The 25,967-nt window shown below is 35.4% G+C and overlaps 1 protein-coding gene across 1 annotated transcript in view; it reads right to left on the bottom strand.

The window, feature by feature from the left end:
* The window catches only part of HCN1 (hyperpolarization activated cyclic nucleotide gated potassium channel 1), a gene marked incomplete at both ends in the record, with an annotated part of 391,087 nt that overhangs the window by 54,619 nt on the left and 310,501 nt on the right, over positions 1 to 25,967 (bottom strand). The window contains 2 exons of the mRNA XM_082623177.1: positions 1,692 to 1,932; positions 24,775 to 24,921. Coding sequence (XP_082479303.1) covers positions 1,692 to 1,932; positions 24,775 to 24,921 — 388 coding nt within the window. The remainder of the gene's footprint in view (positions 1 to 1,691; positions 1,933 to 24,774; positions 24,922 to 25,967) is intronic.

Below are 25,967 nucleotides of genomic sequence, written 5' to 3'. Positions count from 1 at the left end.
TCATAGGCAAGTTTTGTACATTTGCACAAATATAAATATATATCTTATTATAGTAAAAAGTTGGAAACAATTCAAATTGTCAGAATTTTTAGCAAGGCAAATTGCCACTTGTGATGGTTAATTTTATGTGTCAACTTGACTGGCCATGGGGTGCCCAGAAAAATATTATTTGGGGTTTGTCTGTGAGGGTATTCCTAGGTGAGATTGGTATTTGAATCAGTGGACTCAGTAAAGTAGATTGGCCTCTCCAGGGTATGCAACCTCCAAATCCACTGGGGGTCTGAATAGAAAAAAAAGGAAGAAAGAGAAATATTTTTTTCCTGTCTCACTGTTTGAGCTAACGTCTCATCTCATCTTCTGCCCTCAGATTGGATTTACACTGTTGGTTCTCAGGCTTTTGGAATCAGACTGAATTAAATGACCAATTTTCCTGTTCTTCAGTTTCAGATGGCAAATCATAACATTTGTCAACCTCCATATTCACGAGTCAATTTCTCACAGTAAATCTCCTTTTGTGTATATATATCCTGTTGGTTTTGTTTCTCTAGAGAACACTGACTAATACACCACTCAACTAGGAGCTACATTTCCCAGCCTTCCTTATACTTAGAGGTACGTTTGTAACTAAATTCTGGCCAATCAGATGTGAATAGCAGTGATGTTGGCCATTCTGGGCACACATCTAAAGAGAAATTGCTCACTCTTCACTTCCTCCGTCCCCTCCTCCCCATACTGTGGTCCATATTGTGGAGAGAAACCAATTCCTCTCATATAAATGAGGAAAACACTCTAGAGGATGGCAGACCAGCAAAATAAATGAAATCAGGGTACCTAAAAACTGTCTTGGGGAGAGTCATCTAACCCTCCTGGGACTTTTGCGTGAGAGAAAAATATGATTTTGATCTGTTTAAGCCACTATTATTTGGTTCCAGTTTAAGAGGATGAAAGGATACTCTAACTAATACAGTAGTAAATGCACATGCACTGAATGTGTGACACTGAAATGTGAAAACATACCACTTATCAGTGAAAAACGGTTGCCTGCCATATCAGTAAACAAAGGATTTGCAGCCATCGAGCCATCACATTACAGCCGGTTACATTACGGTGAGCTCTGAGGGGACTCAGGATAGAAAAAGGATGCCTGCCACCTAGCAGTCAACTGCTGCAGCCACCCCAGACGGTGCACCCTGAGGAGACTCAGGATGAGAAAGCACAGGATACTGGTTCCAGATAGCTGAGGTGCACATCAAGGGAATAATTTCAGTGAGCCCAGACTCTTGCATTTTTCCATACATAGAAAAGCACTAAATTCCTTAACTTGAGATATCTGGTTTTCTTTAATTAACAGTAATCTTTCAATGTTCCTACTACCTGGTCTTTGTTACAAAAACTCCTATATATACTGGCTACTCCCTTACCTCTTTGGAGCAGTCTCTCAGAGCTAACTGAGATGCTGTGTCCTGGACTTAAGTCCTCAGTTTTGTCTGCCAAATAAAACATAATTCTCAACTTTTAGATTGTGCATTTTTTTTCAGTTGACACGCTATAGACACTTTTATCAGAATTCAAATACGAGTCCATATTCAAACCCCAAAAATCAACATTCTGACATCTCCAAAATTCTGTTAAAGATAAATATTGTGAGCAAATTAGACTTCATCTCAGTTATATTTTCTTTTTTTACTAACCTCCAAAGTAAGAGCCATCTGTCAGCTTCATTTCTTTACTGGATTTTGTGATGACACCAGCAACACCATGTTGAATGAAATACATTTTTTTACCCACAGCTCCTTCTCGTATGATATAATCTCCAGGTTGAAACACCTCAAATCTCAACTTGCTCAGCATGGCAGTCACAAAATTAGGATCCGCATTAGCAAAAAGAGGCATTGTAGCCACTAGTTTTCGGCAGTTGAAGTTGACTATCTCCTAAAGATGGCAAAAGTAAACAAATATTAAGAGAGAGATTAATCATATCAGGAAGAAAAACGTGCTGAAATTAAAATCTATACATAACATAACACTGCAATTTAAATTAAGAACAAACAATACATAACTTCTAATAATCTATGTGTCTCTTCAAAACCAGGGATCATGTTTTATTATTGTGTTGAAACGTTGTATTCCCAGCACATAAAGTAGTATAGGCATATATTAGACATCAATAAATATGAATTAAATAAATACAAGTTTACCTTTTATAACTTCCCATTCATTTATTATTCTTTATATAAAATTAGAGCAAAAATGTGGAAGAGTTTTAGTCTCCCTTTTATCTGTTTATGAAGAAAAGAAGCCACATCACTTCCTATTAGCCATGATGTTACCGCATCTGTGGTCCATCGTGCTGAACAATCTAATTTGTACCTACTGACTAGAGTTCTGAAACCAGGGCCCAGCTGCCAACAAAATGCCAACAGTATTTTGATGTTTTTTCTTAATGTCATTCACGTTAAAGCAAGGAGACTTGATGTTGTTCACATTACATAAAAGACACTCTAACTATAATCTCTAATTATAAATTCAATCTGTTTCTGGGTTAGATCAGAAAATTACTCTTTCCAAACCTCCTGGGGTTCCACTGGAAGTTTTGGATTGGACAGAGGCCATATTTTCCTTTTCCTAAATTGTTTGTTTGTTTTATTTCTGGGATCAGGCCAATTCTAAATTAGGAGATTTATATGTTTGATTTCATTCTGTGGATTCTAGTCCAGATTAGACATAGTACTATCACTATGAACCAAAACAGGGATATGGGACCAACCAATTTTAATCCTGAAAGTTAGATATAGAACAGAATAAACAATGGGAATCTAAATTTTACCACAATGTCATTTCCCAGAAATATCTTCTCCAATGAGCCCCCAAAAGAACAGGGTTGGACCTGAATTTGTGAACTTGCTTAAGAGACACAGAAAATGAAGTCACCTCTGCTAAGAGAGGGGAAAAGGGCAAAAAGATTCAGAGGTATTAAAAGAGTCTGAGACCTGAATTCCTGCTTTGGTAATATAAACTTCTAGATTCCAAGATTGGGAAAGAAAGTTTCTTCAATCTTCTTCATAAAATAATCTGATATTATTCTAGGATAGTTAAAAAAATTCCAGCTGATGCAGAGGGCACGGAATTTTGGGTCCAACATGGAAAAGAAGGTGTTTCATCCTCAACAATATGTTGTGAGTACAGCAGAGCAGAGAAGTATCTCTAAGAGTGGAGTTTCACGGAGACTGGTAAAATATTTAAAAATCAGCAGCTATAACCAGCAAGTGAACATAACAACAAAAAGAAGAGCAGAATATAACATATGGTACTTCGTGCAGCATCATCCAAGCCCTACAATGCACAGTTGACCCGATAGGTAGCTATATCTAGGGCAATTTGTGGTCAATTTTAACTGGTGCTGAAGAGCTGTGGTGGGAGTGGGGGACTACAGTAAGTGCTCAATAAATATGCACACATGTATGAGTAGGCGGAAGGAAGGAAAAAAGAAGAAAAGGGGGAAGGAAGGGGGGGAAGGGAAAGAAGAAGATGGAATTTTGGCATTGGAAAAAAAGTGTTCACAAAGCCTAGTTTATATTCCTGCTGGGAAGTGGCTATTTAAAACTCTTAGAATGCTCTCTCAAGCCAATAGCTTGAGAAACAAGTCTTAAATGTAATATAAAAATGTGTGTTTTACTCTTCACAATACTTCCATATAGAAACCACATGAAGATAAAAGGTGAACCATTCAAGGTACCCAAGGTAAGCACATGAGTTAAAAGAAGACATAAATATGTCATTAAAATGATCAGATTTGTTGTTTCAAAGTTAATGATTTCATGTGTAAAATGACATAGAAGGATCCTGTGTAGGAAATTGAAAATAAATCATGTTGCACAGAAAATAAGAGTTTTCAAACAAAAATAATAATCTTTTCATCTATGTTCTTTGATTTGAACTATACAAATTTTTCTCTTCATTGTTTTCTTACCTTTTATTTTAGAAAATAATTTTATAAACAATTAAACTGTCTTTATTTATATGAACAATTATTTTTCTATGATGCATCACATATCCAGGTGCACCTTGGAACTGCCTTGATTATATCACTGTGAAGATAATTTCATATTATTGTTAACTTGAAGGAATCCATTCATTTTTTCTGTCTCTGTGGAACTTTTACCTCCACATGAATACTTTCTGATTTAAACTGTAAATTCTGACAAATATTTGACAGAAAAAGATGTGATGGGACAGAAAGTCATTTGCATTTAAAGGCTCTCCCTCTTCCCATGAAATCTGCTTGCTTTGAGGGTGTATAGTTTAATGGAAACAATCAAGTGAGCCTAGAAGTTAAGCAAAACTTTAAAAATCTCTTCTCCATCAATCACATTTCTTTATAGCACGTTTTCTTAGGGAGAACATATTTAGTTAAGTTATTAATATCTCTCTGTTAGTAAAACAAGACTTTTAAAGCTCTTCCTCCATCAATCCCAGGTCCTTATAGCACACTGACTTAAGTAAAACACACAGTTAAGTTATTAATATCTCTACTCTCCATCCAGATTCTTTATGGCAGTTGTTAAAATGAGCTTTTTTAGCGATACGTCTGGCCTGAGTTAGGAGTATTGTCTATATGAATTAAATTGAGGAAGGTTCACTCCCTAAGGGAATCAGACACGTGACCCTGACCTTAATAATAAAGTACTCCCAATTACCAGGTTTACTTCATCACTTAAAAATAGACAGTTATTTCTCTCCTGAAGCATCTTATCATACCAGAAAGTATGGCAGTGTTAGAAAACAAATAAGCAAACAAGCAAAAACACTAACAAGAAACCCTCACAATGAAAAGGATATTTCAAAGAGGCCAACTGAAAGAGCTACCCGACTAATGACGAAACAATTGGAGTAACAAAACAATTAATGTAATATTGGCTTAACCCCAAAGCATAAGATAAATATGAGCCTATACTTATATAAATAAATGATTGAGTAAATTAAAAAGTAGGGGAAAACAGACAAATCTCCTATTCAAATTCCAAATAAATCAACTTTTACCTATTAGAAACAGCATAATACAACAATAAAACAACAACCAAGAAGAACCCTGCATTTGATCTTACTTTGACATAATGTCAGTTTATTTAAGATGTGAAATTCTTTTTCAGCAGTCTTTCCCATTACTTTGCTAAAGTATGACAGGATTGTTCACATTCATTGTTTGGTCACAGCGCAGAGAGTATCTTTGTAAACTATAACATAGATATATTAAAGTACACAAATCTTAAACATACACAGATCTTATGTGAATTTTTCAAATATGTGAACCTATATAACCTCCCGGATCCACATACAGAACAGATTTCAAAAGGCTTCCTTTTTTCCTTTCCATTCAAGCCCAGAGGTTCTAGCTCTTCTGACTTCTATCACTATAAGCAGTTTTACTTGTACTTGAAATTCCCATAATGGCACCACACGCTGCAGAGTCTTTTGAGTCTTGCTTCTTTTGCTCATCATTATGTCAGTATGATTCACCCATGTTGTTGTGTGGTGGCAGTTCTTTCTTTTTATATTTCAGGATGTATTTCATTTTAGGACTATACCACAGCTTATTTCTCCATTCTACTCTTCTTGACATTTGGGTTGTTTCCAGTTTTAGGCTAATAAAATAAGCCTGTTATGAATATTCTTGAAGTGCCTTATGCACTGATTTCTCTTGCATATTTACCTTATGTTGGAATTGCTGGGTAATAGGATAAGCATATATTTAACTTTGGTATATACTGCCAACATTTTTCTAAAATAATTGTATTACTTTTCTCATATACCAGCGGTATATAAAGTTCCAATTGTCCTACATCCTTGGAAAATTTTGATGCTATCACTCTTTTTTTAATTTTAGCCATTAGTAGATATGTAGAGATACCTTACTTAAATTTTTTTTTCTCATTGTGGTTTTATTTTACATTCCCCCAATGATTAACATTGTTATGCACATTGTCATAGGCTTATTGGTCAGATGAATATCCTGTTTGGTGAAGTGTCCAGTCAATAATTTTCCCTGCTTTTTCTATTAAAGGAGTCCTTTTTATATTCTTGATATGAGCTCTTTGTTGGGATATGCATTGCAAATATATTCTCCTCATCTGTGGCTTGCCTTTTTGCTCTCAGTGGTATCTTTTATTGTTATTGTTTTGCTGGTAATTTGATTTCTAGTTTGTTTAACTTTATGACAATAAGAAAAAAATGGGATTTGATATATTTAAATTGCTTCAAGAAGGATTTGTTTTAACCATAAGTCTGTGCTTTGGAATCATGCATATTCTGAAACCCTGGGAAATTTTAAGCAACATCTTCTTTGTTATTAAAAAGAATAGCAATTCTTTTTTTTTTTTTTTTTTTTTTGCAGTACGCGTGCCTCTCACTGCTGTGGCCTCTCCCATCGCGGAGCACAGGCTCCGGAAGCACAGGCTCAGCAGCCATGGCTCACGGGCCCAGCCGCTCCGCGGCATGTGGGATCTTCCCAGACCGGGGCACGAACCCGTGTCCCCTGCATCGGCAGGCTGACCCCCAACCACTGCGCCACCAGGGAAGCCCGAGAATAGCAATATTTTAACATTCCTTCCAGCACTACAATTCTTTATTGATAACTTAAGTATCATTGTGGAAAGTTCCACTTTGTGAAACATTTAGTTCTCCTCCGTTCTACATTATTTTATTCCACACAGTATAGTTCTAAAAAGTTTTAAGCGTGGTCACTATAAATATAATTATCATCATTACAATAATGAATCATAATCTTAACAAAACAGTGCTGCTGTTACATTGCTAGATTCCTACACCCAACACAATCTGTATTTTTAGACTGCAGAGCACACAAGCACTTCCTTCTAAGAACTTAAATCACACAGACATTCAAATGGCATCCAATGTTCAGACTTCCATGTTAACTTCAGAAACAAGCAAACACATAGTCAAATATATTTCAAATGACACTTTATGACCTAGAACATCTTATAAAATGGTGCTGCTGATTTGTCCTAGTTTTTTTTCAGTTCTGTAGTCTGAGGTAGTTAGAATCAAAACAGTCACTGGATATGCTAGGGATTCCTTTAAGGCAGAAATAATTTTAAGAATGAACACAATAAAAATGAGACAATATATATTGAATTCATGTTGGTTCCAGGTATTGCTTTAAATAAAGCTCTACAAGTATTAATTTATTTTATCCTCACAAAATCCTATGCCTTAGGTATTATTACTACCCCACTTTATGGAAGATATTGAGTAATATGCCAAAGACCACACACTTGCAAGAAGAGCTATGGTTTGTTGGCCCAGCTCCCTAACGTAGGGTTTTGACGGATTCTAAGAAGTCATCTTAACTTTGCACATATCTAAAATCGCTACAAACCTGAAGATTCTGATGTTAACCCTAAATTTGTTCTTTCAAACTTTACACATTTTCAGAACCTGACATGTGAGGTGGCAAACTGATAGCTACACACTTGGCTGTTTTTATTTCCCCACAGCAATTATTTTTAGAGATCTGAATATTATGGGCTTTACATTGGCATACATGCTCAAGGTTGCCACAGTTTTTAAAACATGCTACTTCATACAATTAGGCTATCTAACTGGCTTCATAAATCAGTAGCATCTGAGATCTTTGAACCATAAAGCAAGGGAATGCAAGAAGAGAAAGAGAGACCAGTATTTGATGTTGTTGTTTGTGTGGGTATGTCTTAATGTTACGGGGACAGGGTCAATGTGTGCCCTTTACCTCTCCCTTTTAAGAAATGTTTCTTCAATGATATCTCTGCTTCTTCCTGCATAGCTCCCAAAGAACATTGTCATTTAATTTGACAAGTTAAAGATGGAATGTGGAAGGAAAAAGAAAAGGAACAAGATTTAGTGAGCACCCATTTTAAGCAAGTACTTCACATATTATGTCTCACTTATTCCTGGAGGAGAACAACCAAAGAATAAACTTGAATTTGGTTTTATTTCCCCATGTATACAAAAGAACGAAGATAGTGGAGCTTAGAGAGAGGAAATACATTGCCCAAGCCTCAGAGCTTGAATATATCTAGAGAAACTCATCATTCTGCTTGACTTCCAAACCATTGCTCATTCAATCCTACCATGGGACCTCCCTATTACCTGGATCAAAGTCACAAAAGCTTAGCACTAAAATTAACCTATGCCCTTATGTTTTGCAATTCCTTGTGCTTTGGAATGAAAATAAAGTCACTTTTAGTATTTCATAAATGTTTAAATCTAGAACTTTCCCCATTTCAGACAAATATCTATTTACCTTTTTGCTTCAATACATTTCTAAGAATAATTACATTTTTAACTAATTTAAATGCCACATTTTAGGCAGTGTACATATTTTCAGGGCAGATTATTACATGGTAATATATTTACTGTTATGAAATTCTTCAAAAACACAAAATTCTAGTTAAAAATATATAAAAAGGATCTTGTTTGTGTTTATTTTATGTGACCCAATTGTTATGAAAATATATCTGCTTGAACAATAATTAGTCAAAAATTATTTTGAAAACTAAGATGAAAACTTTTATTTTGAACACTAAAAACTAATTAGTTTCAAAAAACTAATTATTTTGAAAACTAAACTATGTACTAATTTACTTTTATCTTCAATTAACAACATTCATTTATATGTCTGGTAAATAAGAAGCATTTCCTCTGTACCAGAAATTAAGTAAGACATAACTATGGAAGAAAACAAGTGAGATCTTGAAGCATGACTGAATAATTTGCAATGATATTGATAAATAAGCCTCCTAGTCAACATGAACTCACTTCCTCAAACAACTCCATGACATAGTCACAAATGATGAAGGGAGATAACGGGGTATTGGTGGCTGAACTTATACAACAGTTAATATGAAAGTAAGCATTGTAAACCTGGGGCCTAAAGACACTTAACAAGGGTGTTAGGCTTCAGGTGGCTGCCTTGAACCTCTTGCAGTTTTACGTGAACAGGTATGCACTGTGTTAGTGTCTTATGTGAGACAGATGGAGCTTTCACAGGATTTTCAAAGGAGCCATTATCAGCAAGAGGGTAAGTACTGCTGGTCTAAATGTAGTGCAATGACTGTGATGATGCTGATAGCTAATATTTATTGAATGCTTTGTGTTTTTGCCTTTAATTATAACAACACCCAATGAAATAGCTATACTATTAACCCAGCAGTATAGATGAGCCAAAGCAGTTTCAAAGAGGTTGTCATGTCACAAAAATCACAGAGCAGGTAGGAAATGAGTCCAATACTTAAAAGTATATAGTCTGTTCCTAGAATGACATTGTTTAACATGGTAGCCATTAGCCACATGGAGTTATTGACCACTAGTAAACCTTTAATTGATTTAATTTTAACCATTTAGGTTTAAAGTTAAAAGCTGATAATTCAGTTATTAGAAAATGGTAAATTGGAAAAACTTGCATAGGTTAATATACTTTTCAACTGTAAATTTTATGAAATCTATATACACATCAAGCAGTTCTAAAAAAATTAACATTCCAGTCTAAATGTTCTGTCAGAATAGCCTTCGTCAAAAAGTCTACAGATAATAAATACTGCAGAGGGTGTGGAGAAAAGGGAACCCTCCTACACTGTTGGTGGGAATGTAAATTGGTACAGCCACTATGGAGAACAGTATGAAGGTTCCTTAAAAAACTAAAAATAGAGCTACCATATGATCCAGCAATCCCACTCCTGGGCATATATCTGGAGAAAACTATAATTTGAAAAGATACATGCACCTCAGTGTTCATTGCAGCACTATTTTACAATAGCCAAAATATGGAAGCAACCAAGATGTCCATCGACAGATTAACTGATAAAGAAGATGTGGTGTACACACACACACACACACACACACACACACATATATATACACAATGAAATGGGAAAGGGAGGGGAAGGGATAAGTTAGGAGTTTGGGATTAACATAACACACTACTATATATAAAATAGATCATCAACAAGCTCCTACTGTATAGCACAGGGAACTATACTCAGTATTATGCAGTAATCTATAAGGGAAAAGAATCTGAAAAAGAATATATACATCTATATATCTATATATGTATAACTGAACAACTGTGCTGTACACCTGAAATGAACACAACATTGTAAAGTAACTATACTTCAATTAAAAAATACACCAGATTCTGAAGACTTAATATAAAAAAATGAATGTAAACTATCTCATTAATGATGTTTTTATATTGATTACATGTTGAAATTATAATATGTTGAATATATTTAGTTAAAATTTATCATAATTTCACATATTTTTTTACTTTTTAAATGTAACTACTAGAAAATTTAAAATTACACATGCAATGTGATTCACATTGCATTTATACTGGACAGAGAGCACTACTGCAAAAGAAACATGATGTAATATGTGAGGGGATATGGAAAGTAGAATGCAGTTTTGGATTTTTAAAAAATCTTCATGTTAAATATATTATTTATTGAAGAATCCAACAAAACAAACATAAGGTATAATTTTTTGATATTTATTTATACTTTGAAGAGAGAGGTGAAACAGAATGTGAAACTTTCATAGAAAACTAAAATGAGGTTTAGTTTGACTCTTGGAAAGATTTGATTTAGATACTAAGACTTCTAAGAAGAGTAGATCAACATCTGGAAACTGCAACCAGTTTTTTAAGTAATCTCACTGAAAAGCTCTAAGGAAGTCATCTGCAATCATTACCTTTAAGACCACTACATGAAGTTTGTGAGGCAATAAATAAATAAAATAAAAAAACATCCATATCAGCTTCTGAACAGTCCTTAGTGTCCTAGGAGAGGGCACGTCTGAAATGACTGCTGGAGTGTCCAACATAGAGCAGGCTGCATAGAAAATGCCCAGAGTGTGGTAAAGTTTGGCTTTGTGGGTATGATGTAGAACCATTCTTGGGAAATAACAGAACATACTTAGGATTAGACTGTGGGACCTCGCCCTTATCATGGCTCTCAGGATGCCAGTGTCAATAAGGGGGAAAAAATGGCTTTGATGACTTGCTAAAGATGGCATTCTCCTCCCTGGATGTATTTATGATATTTTTCTAAGATATAGTTTGCCAGGCTCCCATCCAGATCCAGAGAATCTGAATCTAAATCTTCAGGGGATATGAAAAAAACCTCTGTTTTTAAAAACACATTTCAAGTCATAAGCAGTCAGATGTGGAAACCACGGTTCCTAAAATAAAGAAGTATCTGAAAGTTTACATCTAGCTGAGGAAGGAAGATATATATGTATATATTCAGTATAAGATAATTGTAAAAATGTAAAATAAACATGGGTTAGACTCTCTCTCTCTCTCTCTCTCCCCAGTGTGCGAGTGTGTGTGTGTGTGTGTGTGTGTGTGTGTGTGTTTATCTGAGCTCAGTCCCTGATACCAAAACTAATTGACACAGGGCATGTAGAAAGTGACTCATACTCTTCAAATCTTTTCACCTGTAAAATGGAGATAACACTAGCAACTCTATCATAGATAATTGTGATGATTAAATTAAATAACACAAGGAAAGCACTTAAGTTCACTAAATGTTATCTATTATTTACCATTATAACTACAGTTGTATTATAAACCGATATCTGTTAAAATCAAATGAATGGTAAAGACTCCATGTTCTACAAAATTTCATAGAAACAAGACTTCAGGGTAATTTGGTAAGAAAATATTAGGTCAGATTTTTAAAAAAAGGCTGAGTGGGGAACTGGTTATTAAAGCCCAAAGTCAAGGTAGGTGCAGGGGTTCAGAAGATAAAAATGACAAGATAGTGTTAGGGCATAGTCAGTGAAATTCCCTTTTGGCCAAACTCGAGGAATAAAATATAGGATTCTTATAATGAAACTGCCCTAATGATAAAATAAATTTGGAAGGTGAATTGTAAATTAAATACACATTCTATTTTTTTAAAGGAAGCACATGGGGGAAATTTAAAAAAAAATCCCATAGCATTTCCAACTGGCTTATATTGATCTGGTGGTTTGTCTTCTAACTTGCAAGATAGTTGCATGTGTCAGTAAATTAGCCCATACAAACCTTAACGTTTGAAAATGTTTTAAACATTTTTCCAAACATTGACTAACAAGTTAGGTACCTGCTTCAATTTCTTAAACTCAAAGCATTTCCCTTGATTTCTGTGTCCCCATTAGGGAGAATTTATGTTGAGCTGTTTCTCTAGTTGGGATAATCTGTCTTATTTTTTTTTTTTGAAGAAAACATTTAACTCTCTTTATAACTCCTAAGTAATTTGAATATAAAAATTGTGAAATAAAATTCAAAAGTAAGAAATACTTACCTTTAATATTTATTTTGGGGAAGTTAAAGGAGTTAGAGATAAGATAGTGAAGACTGATGAATTAATATAGTGTGCCTCAATTTTGGTTTATTGTAGTTTTCCATCTCATTAAAGAAGAAAGAGTAATCAATTTTTGTATTCACAAATTTTATTTTTAAAAATCTTTAAAAACAAACTGAATATACACACATCCCTCAAAACATATAAAAGAAAAAAATCTTTACATTTTCATCACTTTAATGAAAGTAATTTAATATGTTTATGTATTCTTTTAATATAATCTCTTATTCACCTTAACATAGTTGTAATCATAATATACATTCAATATTTGTTTTTCCCCCCACATTTATAACATAAAATATTTCCTATTTTGATATATGATCCTCATTGCCATTCTTTTTAATGGCCACACAATATTCCATCTTGTGTTAATCATAGTTATATTAAGAAAAATCCAATAGAGATAGAGAGAAAAATAGTCTGCAATGGCCTATTAAATATTGGCAAGCTTTAATATTTTTCACGATTTCTTATTTTGAAACTCAGCTATGGCATTAATTGCTAGATTCATAGTCTCTTCAAATTATGAGTTAAAAGGTAATTAGCCTAAAATCTCTGCATATAGAAATGGCAAATTATGATTAAGTGGCTTAAGTGAAATCTGCCTGCTTGTAAAGGATAGACCAGAACAGGATGGATTTTGAGAGACACAGATTCAAAAATTTAAATGTTTTCTGTAGTTACAGCTATCACATCCATCTAATTTGGCTTTGAGATATTAAATCACATTTAAACTTTACAATATGAATGCAAATGAAGCTTGAAATTAATTTGGTCTTAGCATACTCCTACTGTTTTGCCTTCCTAGAATATAGGAACATGTTACTCTGTTAGGTATCATGCAGGATGTCAGCAGATGACATGAAATTCTCTTATCATTCACTTAAATTTGATTGTACACAAAAGAAAAGATGTAGAAACAGACCAAAAAAGCCTAAATCAAAAAACTGTATATTGACAATGACAGTGTTCATTAGTGACTTAGTATCTCTACCTAACTTTGGAATCCCAGGTTTGAAGCTCACTTAGGATTTGTGTAAACACCAACAGAGAGGCTTCCCTGGTGGCGCAGTGGTTGAGAGTCCGCCTGCCGATGCAGGGGACATGGATTCGTGCCCCGGTCCGGGAGGATCCCACATGCCGCGGAGCGGCTGGGCCCGTGAACCATGGCCGCTGAGCCTGCGCGTTCGGAGCCTGTGCTCCGCAACGGGAGAGGCCACAAGAGTGAGAGGCCCGCGTACCGCAAAAAAACAAACAAACAAAAAAAAACCACCAGCAGAGTGCAGCTCCAGTGGCCTGCAAACTGTAAACAAGGTGTAAGACTGATTTGCAGAACAGGAATGAAGCCTACTTGATAGGGTAAAAACAGATTAATTTGGACTGTCAAATACAGCAAATATATCAAACAGCTAAACTAAAAAAATATTATTAAAACAGGACCAGCAGATAGTACAATGAGTTAGAAGACAATTCTGAGAGGTGATTTGGAGAATTTGATAAAAACCTGTATTTGAAATTTTATAATAGAATCCACATAAATTCCTTTTCATCATTAACAGGTCAGCAATAGAAATAACCCCTGCATAACAGTATGTGTACATGTGCAATGGACATGAGGAAATCAGGCCACACCCTAAAACCAGGCAGTCATTCTGGTTTTATCTGTCATTTATCTGTCACGTTAGTTACATTTGTATGGAGCACTGCATGTGTTGACAAGCATTATGGGCTGAACTGTGATGCCTCAAAATTCATATGCTGAAGCCTTAACTCCCAGTACCTCAAAATGTGCCTGAATCTGGAGACAGGACCTTTAAAGAGGTGATGAAGTTAAAATGAAGCTGTTAGGGTGGGCCCTAATCCAATCTGAGTGCTATCCTTATAAAAAGAGGAAGTTGGGCACACAAAAAGAAAGGTGGCCGTCTGCAAGCCAAGGAAAGAGGCCTCAGAAGAATCCAAACCTGTCAACATCTTGACCTTGGGCTTCAAGCCCCTAGAAGTGTGAGAAAATAAATTTCTGTAATTTAAGCCACTGTAGTATTTTGTGATAACATCCTTAGCAAATTAACATAGCAAGTTAGGCTGGACAAAGTGTGGCAAGAAAGATGAAGCTGCCCCCTCTGAGTATCTGTGAGGACATAGCAGCACCTCAGCTCTGAAAGTAAGGCGGTGGCAGGAGTAAGATACATGAGCCAGCTAGGCTCGCTCTGAGGAGGTGTGGAACACAATGCACACACTGCAACAACTTCTGAGCTCTTCAGTCTGGGGTGAAATAAAATAAAATAAAAAATGTAGTTATGTGAAAAAAGGATTTTGCTTTATTTTTGTATTGAGTGTGAAGTATCATGGGCATTTAGTTGACAAGAGCTACAGGCTGATGGAAATGGCTTTAGAGTCAGGACTGGAGTTATAAGACTGGGTGCTCTTTTACAAGATTGTTTTAGATTTTTATAAAATATATACAGCAATATTTATAGTTTTAACCATTCTCAAGTGTACAATTCACAAGAATATTCACAATGTTGCATTACTATCACCATTGCCTATCTCTACCTAGAACATTTTCATCAATCTCGACAAAAGTTCTGTAGCCTTTAAACTATAACTCCCCCCTTCTCCCTCCTCTCAAAACTTTGATAACTTCTATTCACTCTCTGTTGTTATGAATTTGCCTATTCCAGGGCCCTCATAAGTACAATTATGCAATATTATCATAGGACTAATTTTTGAAGTCCTAGAAATAAACACTGCCTCCCAGAAAAATATTGGGTGAGGGGGGAAGTAGTGAAGCAATGTCAGGAAAAATCAAGGAAAAGGCCCAGTAATGGGGTTCTTGTTCACTGACACAAACTATCTTCTCCCTGACCCTCCTGGTTTCCCTGATTCCCTATTCTCCACACTCTCCCCAGAACTTGTTATAGCTTGTCCTTTGATAACAGGTGTGAGGTGCTCTCTCATTGTGGTTTTGACTTGCATTTCTCTAATGATCAGTTAAATTGAGCACCTTTCCATATATCTGCTGGCCATTTGAATGTCTTTTTTTGGAAAAAAAAAAGTCTATTCAGGTCCTTTGCCCTTTCATAATTGGACTATTTGTTTTCTTGCTATTGAGTTATGTGAGTTGCTTATATATTTTGAATGTTAACCTCTTATCAGATGTGTGGATTGCAAATATTTTCTCCCATTCCACAAGTTGTCTTTTTATTGTGTTGATCATTTCTTTCATACTGCAGAAGCTTTTTTAGTTTGACGTAGTCCCACTTGTTTTTGATTTTATTGCTTGTGCTTTGGGTATCATACCCAAAAATTCATTGTCAAGACCCATGTTAAGAAGCTTTTTCCCTACGCTTTCTTCTAGGAGTTTTATGATTTCAGGGCTATACATTTGTCTTTAATCCATTTTGAATTTTAGTGTGTAATCTCTGATTTTCTCTGGCAATCAATCATATGTGACTTCCTACATTTCTTGTATTTTTAGTAACGTATTTTAACTTTTTCTTCATAGTTCTTTTCATGTATTTCCATCTTGACTCTACAAGCACTGTGAGACTGGAAACCACATTTTATAATTTACCTTTCCACACTTAAATCAATATCTTGCACACATTAAGAAATTAATAAATGATTTTTGTCTGTTTGTTTTCTAGAAACAAGGGATGTAGGGGGAAAGCTCTAGACCAAAAGAGAGAAGAAGACCCAATTTCTTTGCTTGGTAATGTAACCAAGATCAGGCCACTTACATAAATTTTCTAGCCTTTGGTTACTGTGCCTCTTATATGTGTATATGATAATGTATAAGATCCCTGTAGAGCTTTGCAATACTATGATTCTAGCTTATTTTAATCGATCTGAACTAAAGACATTTTTAGGAGACATTTAAAAAAACAACAAGCATGTACTTTAAAAAAATTATTCAGAATTTCACTAAATAAATATGCATGCAAATTATGATTTCTTCCCTAACAGTGTTTTCCACAAATTAAAGGTCAGAAGGACAGTATTATACTCTCAGCCCGATTCATGTTCTGTGAAAATGAAATATACTGACACCCTGTATTCTACTGGGACACTGATCTGTACCTATTTTCAGTCCACGGCTCTTCACACTCCATTGTTTAAAAATAGATCAGTTCTGAATTTTGGAGACAGACATAGAAGGGCATTAACCTCTTTCTTGATTGTTAAGTTTACATTTTGCTGTAATCGAATCAGTATAAATCTGATCATGATAAAAATAGACCTTCTTACTTTGTACACATTCCAACAGGCTCTCATAAGCAGAGGGGTATGGCTCACTGAATTTTTCTAATTAGTTTCTAGTTTTAAATATATTCCTCCTTTTATTAAAGCATCATCTGTTTCTGATCCTAACATTTCAAGGCCAAGTTTTGATGCTAAGACACTGTCTCCAGAAGGCTGGCTATTAAAATGGAGGAAGGGTTTATTAGCAGATTGTTTGAGTAAATTCCCAAAGAAATGAGACATATGATAAGGCTAGACTCGGTGTCCCTCTGGTGTATGGCCTAACACCCTCTGAATGACCCACTCATAGCACTTACCCACAGTTAGAATTGCTGATTAAATTTCTGTCTCTCACTAAGTCGTAAGAGCCATGAGGGCTGGGACTATCTTTGATTCTTCAAAGTTATAACAAGAATCAAATTTTACAGTGTACTTACTATATGCCAGGCACTTGTAAACTTTTAATATTTTTTTCTCATTTAATTTTAAAACAGCTCTGTGAGGTACTTATCATCATTCATATTTAAAGATGAGGAAAGTGAAATACGTACAAGTTATGAAATAGCCCAAAGTTGTACAGATACTAAGTTGTGGAGCTGCATTTAAATGAGGTTGGTGGCACTATGGAAAACAGTGTAGAGGTTCCTTAAAAAATTAAAAATAGGGGCTTCCCTGGTGGCACAGTGGTTGGGAGTCCGCCTGCTGATGCGGGGGACGCAGGTTCGTGCCCTGGTCCAGGACGGTCCCGCATGCCGCGGAGCGGCTGGGCCCGTGAGCCATGGCTGCTGAGCCTGCACGTCCAGAGCCTGTGCTCTGCAATGGGAGAGGCCACAACAGTGAGAGGCCCACGTACAACAAAAAAATAATAATAATAAAAAAATAAAAATAAAAATAGAACTACTGTATGATCCAGCAATCCCACTCCTGGGCATATACCCAGAGAAAACCATACTGCAAAAAGATACATGCACCCCAATGTTCATTGCAGCATATTTACAATAGACAAGACATGGAAGCAACCTAAATGTCCTTTGACAAAGGAATGGATAAACAAGATGTGATACGTATATACAATGGAATATTACTCAGCCATTAAAAAGAATGAAATAATGCCATTTGCAGCAACATGCATGGATCCAGAGATTATTATATTGAATGAAGTAAGCCAAAGACAAATATCATATGACATTGCTTAAATGTGAAGTCTAAAAAGAAGGATACAGATGAACTTATTTATAAAACAGAAATAGACCCACAGACATAGAAAATAAACTTATGGTTACGAGAGGAAAAGGGGGGGAGGGATAAATTAGGAGTTTGGGGTTAACATATACACACTACTATATACAAAATAGATTATTAACAAGGACCTACTGTATAGTACAGGAAACTTTACCAAATACTCTAATAACCTATATGGGAAAAGAATCTGAAAAAGAATAGATACAGTATCTGTATATGTATAACTAAATCACTTTGCTATACACCTGCAACTAACACAACATTGCAAATCAGCTATACTCCAATATAAAATAAAAATTGGAAAAAAACTGAGATTGGTGGAACTGGGGTCAAATAAATGAGACGTATGATAAGGCTAGACTTGGTGTCCTTTTGGTTTACCCATGATGCTTCATTGTTCCCTCATAGTAGATTTTCACTCATGATTTGAAAGTATACATATAAATATTCATGTCACTGAGAATATCATAAAGGCAATTTAAACTATTCAGAGAAATGAAACTGAAGGCTTCTGAGCAGCCAGGGGAAAACAGGAGCATATTTTAAGTGGATGGAAGGAGAAGAAATAAATAGAGGGGAAGCCAGGGCAGGTAACAACTGGGAGGGAGAGGAGGTTTCTAGAGATCACTGAAGTCCATCTTTGCAGACTCAGAATTTTAATTAGACACAGTCACAGAGCAACTAGAGGGTGAAGATTATAGATGATAGATAATAGATGCATCACATAATAGTGGCTCTAATTTAAAATGCCAAGTTTCTGAGTACCATCATAAGTATTTTTCTCAGAAAACTGTAGTTGTTCCTTTACTTTCTGGTCCATGTATATTAGTTCACAGTGAAACAAAGATAACTTTTTAAGATGACTTTATAATCACTTCTCAGAATGCTGATAATACCAGTGGGGTCAGTGCTCGGGTCAAATGGTCTAGTCCAAGGATGAAGAACACACAGATTTATCTGCCACACTGAATCTTCTACATCTTGAGGTGGCTCACTACTTAGGTTTGGACAGGGGATCCAGCAACTTTTGTTTTATGAGCCACCAACAATATGCTAGGCACAGCTGGCACAGCAATGTAAGAAAAATAGTATTTATTTTCTATCTATCTCATGGATATTATTATAGAGATTGGACAAAACATTTACATACTTCTTATAATGGTACTCTATTGGAATATTCCCCCACCCCCAGGTTTACTCTGCAATAAATCACTAATGTTTATAAACCTTGAGAAAGTTAAAAAGAAAATTTAAAAAACCACATGCAAAATAGGTCCTTCTGGTTTACAGTGTATATATCAAAACAAAATCACAGAGGAATCTAAAGATGCCAGCATCCTTTTGTTATATATTAGAAACCATATTCTCCATAGTATAATCTAAAGTGATACTAAGAAAGTTCTGTGGCCACAATACTTCATAGTTGTGGGCATCACTTTTCTTATGCATGCCAGCATCTCTGTTGTGTCTACAAAATGCTCTCTCCAAGCTCTAATAATCAATGATTCTTTGAGATCCTTTTTTAATTTGCCTTTGTTTATTTATCCAATAAGTAGTTATTAAATATGTGCTATCTAGGGAGTAGAGCTATCATGGAAATCAAGAAAGTCAAAGTCCTTGCTTTCTTGGATCCCGAGTTCCAAGAATGGAGAATTAACACATAAATAAAAAGGGACAACAAGGCAACAGAGTGATATGTACACAACAACAAGGATGATGTGATAGAGAATGACTGCAAGGAAATTAATTTAGATGAACTTCTCACGGGAGGCCCCAGGTAACATTTGTACTGAGGTTTGAACAATGAGTCAGGTATTTGTTGAAGGCTTTTCAGCAATTTGTCTCCAATTTATGAAAAAGATAAATCACCTAATTTCTGCACAGAAATGCTTTCAATAAAGTAGTGCTTTCAAAATATCTACTAGCTGAATTAATTTGTATATGAGTTTTTGGTAAGAGCTTTCAAAGATCACACAAATGATATTCTTCCTGCCATTTTACATCTTAGAGATTGTTCATATTTTAAAATATTCAAACATTGAAAAAAATGTCTGGGGAATAAACTGGATATAACATAATATAGATTTAATTGATTATGAGTAAGGAATAATTTTCAAATTCATAAGCATTGCATTTTACTTTCTTTCTATATTTTAAAACAATGGGTTTTTTTGCATAAGTTTTTTAGAATCTGAAGTTTGACGTACTCTTCACTTTTGTACATTCCTGAGTACCCAGACTTGTGTTAGCAGAAATCACTGCTCTTAAGTATATATTAGCATCTCAAATTATGCAAAATACTTTCTTAAAAATGAACCTTCTGGACAATGAAGCATTTTAAGTTAAAAGTCTTGTTAAAATATAAGATAGTTGTTGGCTCTAACTTGAATATATGATTAACAATTATATGTGGTGTGTGTATGTGCACACAATGCAAGTCTTACATTTTTACCTTTTATTATAAAATACATATCAAATGGGCTTCCCTGGTGGTGCAGTGGTTGAGAGTCCGCCTGCCGATGCAGGGGACACGGGTTTGTGCCCCAGTCCGGGAAGATCCCGCATGTCACAGAGCGGCTGGACCCGTGAGCCATGGCCACTGAGCCTGCGCTTCTGGAGCCTGTGCTCCACAACAGGAGAGGCCACAGCAGTGAGAGGCCCAAGTACCAAAAATAAATAAATAAATAAATAAAATAAAATAATCTAGCTTTCCCTTTCTAAGTATCCTAGTTTCATTCATTGTATATTTATTGTATCAATCATTCAGTGTCTTCTATTGTGTGCCTTCAAAGTGCCAGGCACTTTGTGGACACTAGAGGCACAACCGGGACCAAAATACATCTTTACACAGATTAATGCCTCATCTTCTAAATTGGAAGACAACTTTTGAAACGTGGAATGATGTATTTTACTACTTTTAAAATATTTCTTGTGATCTACCACTATGACCTGAATATAGCAGGTATATAAGACTACAATTTAATAGGGAGCAAGACATATTTCCCACTGTTCTTACTGAACTTTTCTGCATAAAACATGTCTGGCTTTTTTACCTCTAGGTTTCATTTTGAATAATGACTTCTGTTATCTCTCTGCCAATGTCTTTGCTTACTTTCCTATTCTACTCTTCCTGTTCCTCTAAAGTCTTAATTCACATTAAATTTAGGCTTTTGTGTGACTCTGATGCCAGAAGAGCTGAAGAGCAGATGGACAAATGGAGAACATTGTTTTCACCTTTTCAAGGTGTTAAGTGTTTGAGCATTTCATGCTTCTACTTCTAGGATTTCTAATTTTATTAAGTAGCCATGATTCTTACCCTGTTTTTCACTCATAATTCTGTTAAAGACCATTCACCCAATAAATATTTAATGAGCTCCTATCAAATACTAGTCATTAGAGATCCAGAGATATTATGGCATGGTCTCTATCCTCAAGAAGCTCACAGTCTTGAAAGAGACAAACAGTAAACTGACAAATGAAAATACAGTGATAGACAATGGTCAGGGAAAATGTATGAAGGTTCTGCCTGGTAAGACTGTTTGATGGAAAGCTGAAGGTAAGCTGGGTAGAAAGGACTGAAGATAGAGAGGGTAGAATGGAGAAAGGCAAAGAGGCAATCAGCAACGTTTCTCCCCACCCCGCCAGGAAATTATCAACAATTTTCTGTTGATGAAGCATGCATGTAAAGAAATGAAGATGGAGGCAGACCAGGGAGCAATCTCAGGTGCCATGTTAAGCAGCTTGAACTTTTTCTTGAAGGGGATAGGAGGTCATGGTTAGACTCTGAGAAGAAAGTAATGTCAAACTAGTGTTGTATATCAATCAATATGGTAGCCCTGAGATGGGATGCATTTGAGCTAATTGACATCAAAGGCAGGAAGAAAAGCGGTGAGTGCACTTCAGAAGTTGAGGTAAAAGATGCTGAGACCCTGAACTATGGCATTTGCAAATATAGGGAAAAAATTAGTCTAACTTAATGACAGAATCATTGTAGGAATTGAGGAAATTGGAGGTATGTCTATTGATGGCTTTAAGGGGATAAAAATGAAAAGTGGAATTTTTTCCACTGAAGATCAGAGTAAATTAAAGTATGGCAAGATAAAGCAGTTAATAACATACACATGATTAAGAACATTTTCTTGTCATCCTGATTTTACATTACATTGAGCATTTTTAGCAGGGAGGAACACTTCCCGTTTAAGCATGCCGCTTCTTAGGGTTCACTTTTATGTTCACTTTCTCTATTGGCTTTCTGTATTCCTTCAATGACATTTTATGCTAGAATCCTTACTTTTCTGCTTCTTTGAAATCAATTTTTAGTTTTACTGTGTCCTTCTGCCTATTGATTCCATCTTAATCCCTGATACTGTCCCTTCAATTACCTTTGTCTCCATGCTATGGTCTGTCTTACCCTGCCTTTGAATCCCACCAGGACCTTTAAAACCCAACTTGGTTCTAGTGTCCTGAACTTCTGCCTCTTAGTGAAAGGAATTTGGACTTAAAATAAATTCTGTAATCCTACAGAGAGATAAAGCAAAGCATATTGATAGATTATTTTTTAAAATGATGCATTACTTTTTTTTAACATCTTTATTAGAGTATAATTGCTTTACAATGGTGTGTTAGTTTCTGCTTTATAACAAAATGAATCAGCTATATGTATACATATATCCCCACATCCCCTCCCTCTTGCGTCTCCCTCCCACCCTCCCTATCCCAACCTTTTAGGTGGTCACAAAACACCAACCTGATCTCCCGTTGCTATGCGGCTGCTTCCCACTAGCTATCTATTTTACATTTGGTAGTGTAAAAAATACAAAGTTTTGATTCTATTTCTTGAAGCAAAAATGTCTGTACATTCTTATTTGATTGAGGACTCTAGAGAAAATAAGCTAATCAATAGCAGATATTTAGCTCCTTCTATTTCTAAACTCTTAACTGATGTCTTAAGGCTTAAAAAAATACAAATAACTTTTAATGGATGCAGATACTTAGGGATAGTTATAAATGGTAAAGATGTTAGTTGAAATAGAAATATTTATTGACTCTAACATATGCTACATGCAGTAGGAATTTCAAGAAAAATTTAAAATATAGATTAAATGGTCTTTGCTCTTAAAGAACTTTCAAGACAAAAGTGGAGGAAACTAATGTGGAAAAATCGTGATAATAGACAAAATGGAAAGTAGCACACAAGCATTATGGACTCAGTGCACTGGGGGTTAGGGAAAAGAGAGACCAGATCCAGTCTGGACAATCAAAGGAGGTATAAATAAAGAAATATTATTTATTACCTTTGCCAAAAGATGAGAAACATCTGGAAAATGTATGATGCAAGTTGAAAAATTAGAATTGGTTTTTCAAAACAGTAAGTTGCACAATTTGGCTATAGGTCACTTAGGAACATGTACGGCAACAGGGAAAAATAAAGCTGGAAATTCAGCAAGGATCAGAGCATAGAAGGGCTAGAATATGAGCCTAAGGAGGCTATAGTTGATTTAATTTGTAATGTAAAGGCTGAACATTTCTGAGCAGAGACATGACTAGCTCCTACACATAAAAGAAGATTAATCTGGCATCGCTGCTTTAAATGGTAGTTACAGAAAACAGACCAAAGGTTGGAAGGTAAACTAAGGGGATATTGCAAATAGTCCATGTGAGAGGAATAAGGTTAGGGTAAGGACCTTGGGAAAGGAGACAAGGGCATAGGTGCAAGATATATTGTCACAATAAATTGACAGCATTTGGTAATTGACTGGATGTGCAGAGCAAAGAAAGGTTTTTTAAAAAGACAAAAATTTTACATTCCAAATGACTCAAAAGAATAACTAAAACATTTACAGCGAGAGAGAGAGAGAGACTTCAAAGGATAAAGGGTTTAGTGATGGAAGATAATGACTAACACACAACTTACTATACATACATGGCAAGGGGATATTATGTAGCTTTTAAGAAAACAGAGGTTATGGCAAGAACTTGGAGCCCAAATTTATAGAACTGCAGAGATGAAATAAATATGAAAATAAAACTCAGAAACTCAAAATGAAAAGCCAATGGCTCAGTAATGGTTTAGTGTTAAAGAAGTTCCCAAAAGAGGCTCAGGATATGAGTCTTACTGAGTTTAAAGGAACCACCAATGGCTCAAAGACGAAGGATTTGATGATTAAATGTTCACTTATAATTTTCAAGGAAACAATTTTGGTAAAGAAGTGGAGATTGAACCACAATGCAATAATTATAAAGTAATCTTTCGAGAAGTTTGGTAGTAAAAGAATGGAGAAAGAGAAAGACAGTGTAAGAAACACAAACACTCAAGAGAATGTGCTTTTGATCTAGGGGTGACCTGTACATTCTAGTGGGCAGAGGGAAGACTTCTAGGGAGGGATGGAATGGAGATGCAAGGCAAAGAGGTGGTTATTGATGTTGCCAAGTGTTTTAGTGAGGTAACAGGAAATGAATTACTCACAACGGGTCAGGTCAGTCTGTGATCAGCGTCCAGGAGATGAACAAGGAAAATGAAGATAGGAGGAAAGTAGAAATCAAAAAGAAGTTAACGAAACAGTTTGGTGAGCATGAGATGAGAGAGTGGAAAACTGGGAAGATATGGACAATGAGGACACAAGAAGGGACTTTGTAACTAGGGATACAGAAAATAAAATGATATCCTGAGAATCATAATTAGAACAATTTCCAGTCTTTTTTTTTTTTTAACATAAGTGCCTGTAAATGGGAGAACATAAGGGCAAATAAGGGCAAAAAACAAGATGTTTTAACATTAAATTTTAATTTTTCTTTTAAGTAGTGTCAAAGCATGGAATTGAGGATTTCCTAGGAAAGGAGAAAGTAAACAATGATCATGTACACGGAGACTGAGGACTATAAATCTTACCTCTCTCAGAGGATCATTGAGTTCATTGAGAATATTCTCCTCATCAAAGATTTTGCCTTGGTATCTGTGTTCATAATAATCATGTATCTTCTGACGCATATCAGCTGGTAACTTATGGAATGACATGTATTGTTCCACTTGCTTATACTGTAAGGAAAGGAAAAAAGGAAATTAGAAAACATTGTTAGTCTCTATGAGAAATCGTCGTGTTACTTTGTTGTGCTATATTCAATAGTAACAGTAACAAAAAGAAGAAATCCTTTAAGGGGAAGGAAATAATGTACTAGGTTGTAATGTACCTACTCTGTGTCACAGACTGTAGAAAGCATTTGTTTAGGTGAATATTTCCTGTAAATACCTGAGATGTTTTAGAGCGGAAGCATGGAAGGAGCTCAGAGGTAACTGGGCGCAGCCCCAGAAAAGCCAGTGATGAGACAAGAAAACAAAATGTGATGCTATTTTTTTTGGGGGGGGATTTATTTTGAGCTGAGTTCTAAAAGAAGTATGAAGTTGTTGTTTAACTCTTCATTTGGAGAAAGAATCCCATAACTTTGATAGTACAAAAGGTCTTATCTTAGACCTTTATAACAAAAGATCAGACCTAATTAACAATTGAATCTGGAGGCAGAAAGCTTGGCAGCTATTTGCAAGTCATAGATACTCAAGCAACACGTGCCCTATAAATTAAGAGACTGTGTCAGGCTTCAATTTAGGATGTAGAAAAATATCAGAATGAGACTAGATCCACATAATTTTATAGCTGAAACTTAACTTAGACATTTAATTTTATTTAAACAAGTAGTACTTAAACTTGATTATTTATAAAACTTGGGGTGAGGTTGTCTTTTGGGAATGCAGATTTGCATTCTTAACTCCAGATATTGATTCCATTGAGGTACCTGCCTTTGTAAATTTATATATATACTCATATACATATACATACGCACTTAAAAAAAATCCCTGCAAATCAAACAGGAACATAGAAGCATGAAGATTACTTGGAAGCTTATTAGAAGAGAATTTCAGGCTTTACCTCACAGCTGTGAAATCAGAATCTACATCTTAAGAAAGATCCCCAGATGATGCATACACATTTAAGTTTGAGAAATATTCCCTCGATGTTTCAAATTCAGGTGGTCATAGACTATACTTTGAAAAAATCAGTTAGACCCCCAAAATTAGTTTCATTGTAT

This window comes from Mesoplodon mirus, assembly GCF_964341445.2.
Source record: "Mesoplodon mirus genome assembly, chromosome: 5".
In the NCBI taxonomy this organism is placed as follows: Eukaryota; Metazoa; Chordata; class Mammalia; order Artiodactyla; family Ziphiidae; genus Mesoplodon; species Mesoplodon mirus.
The sequence above is the reverse complement of the archived record's forward strand: the minus strand, read 5'-3'. Positions and strand labels throughout refer to the sequence as shown.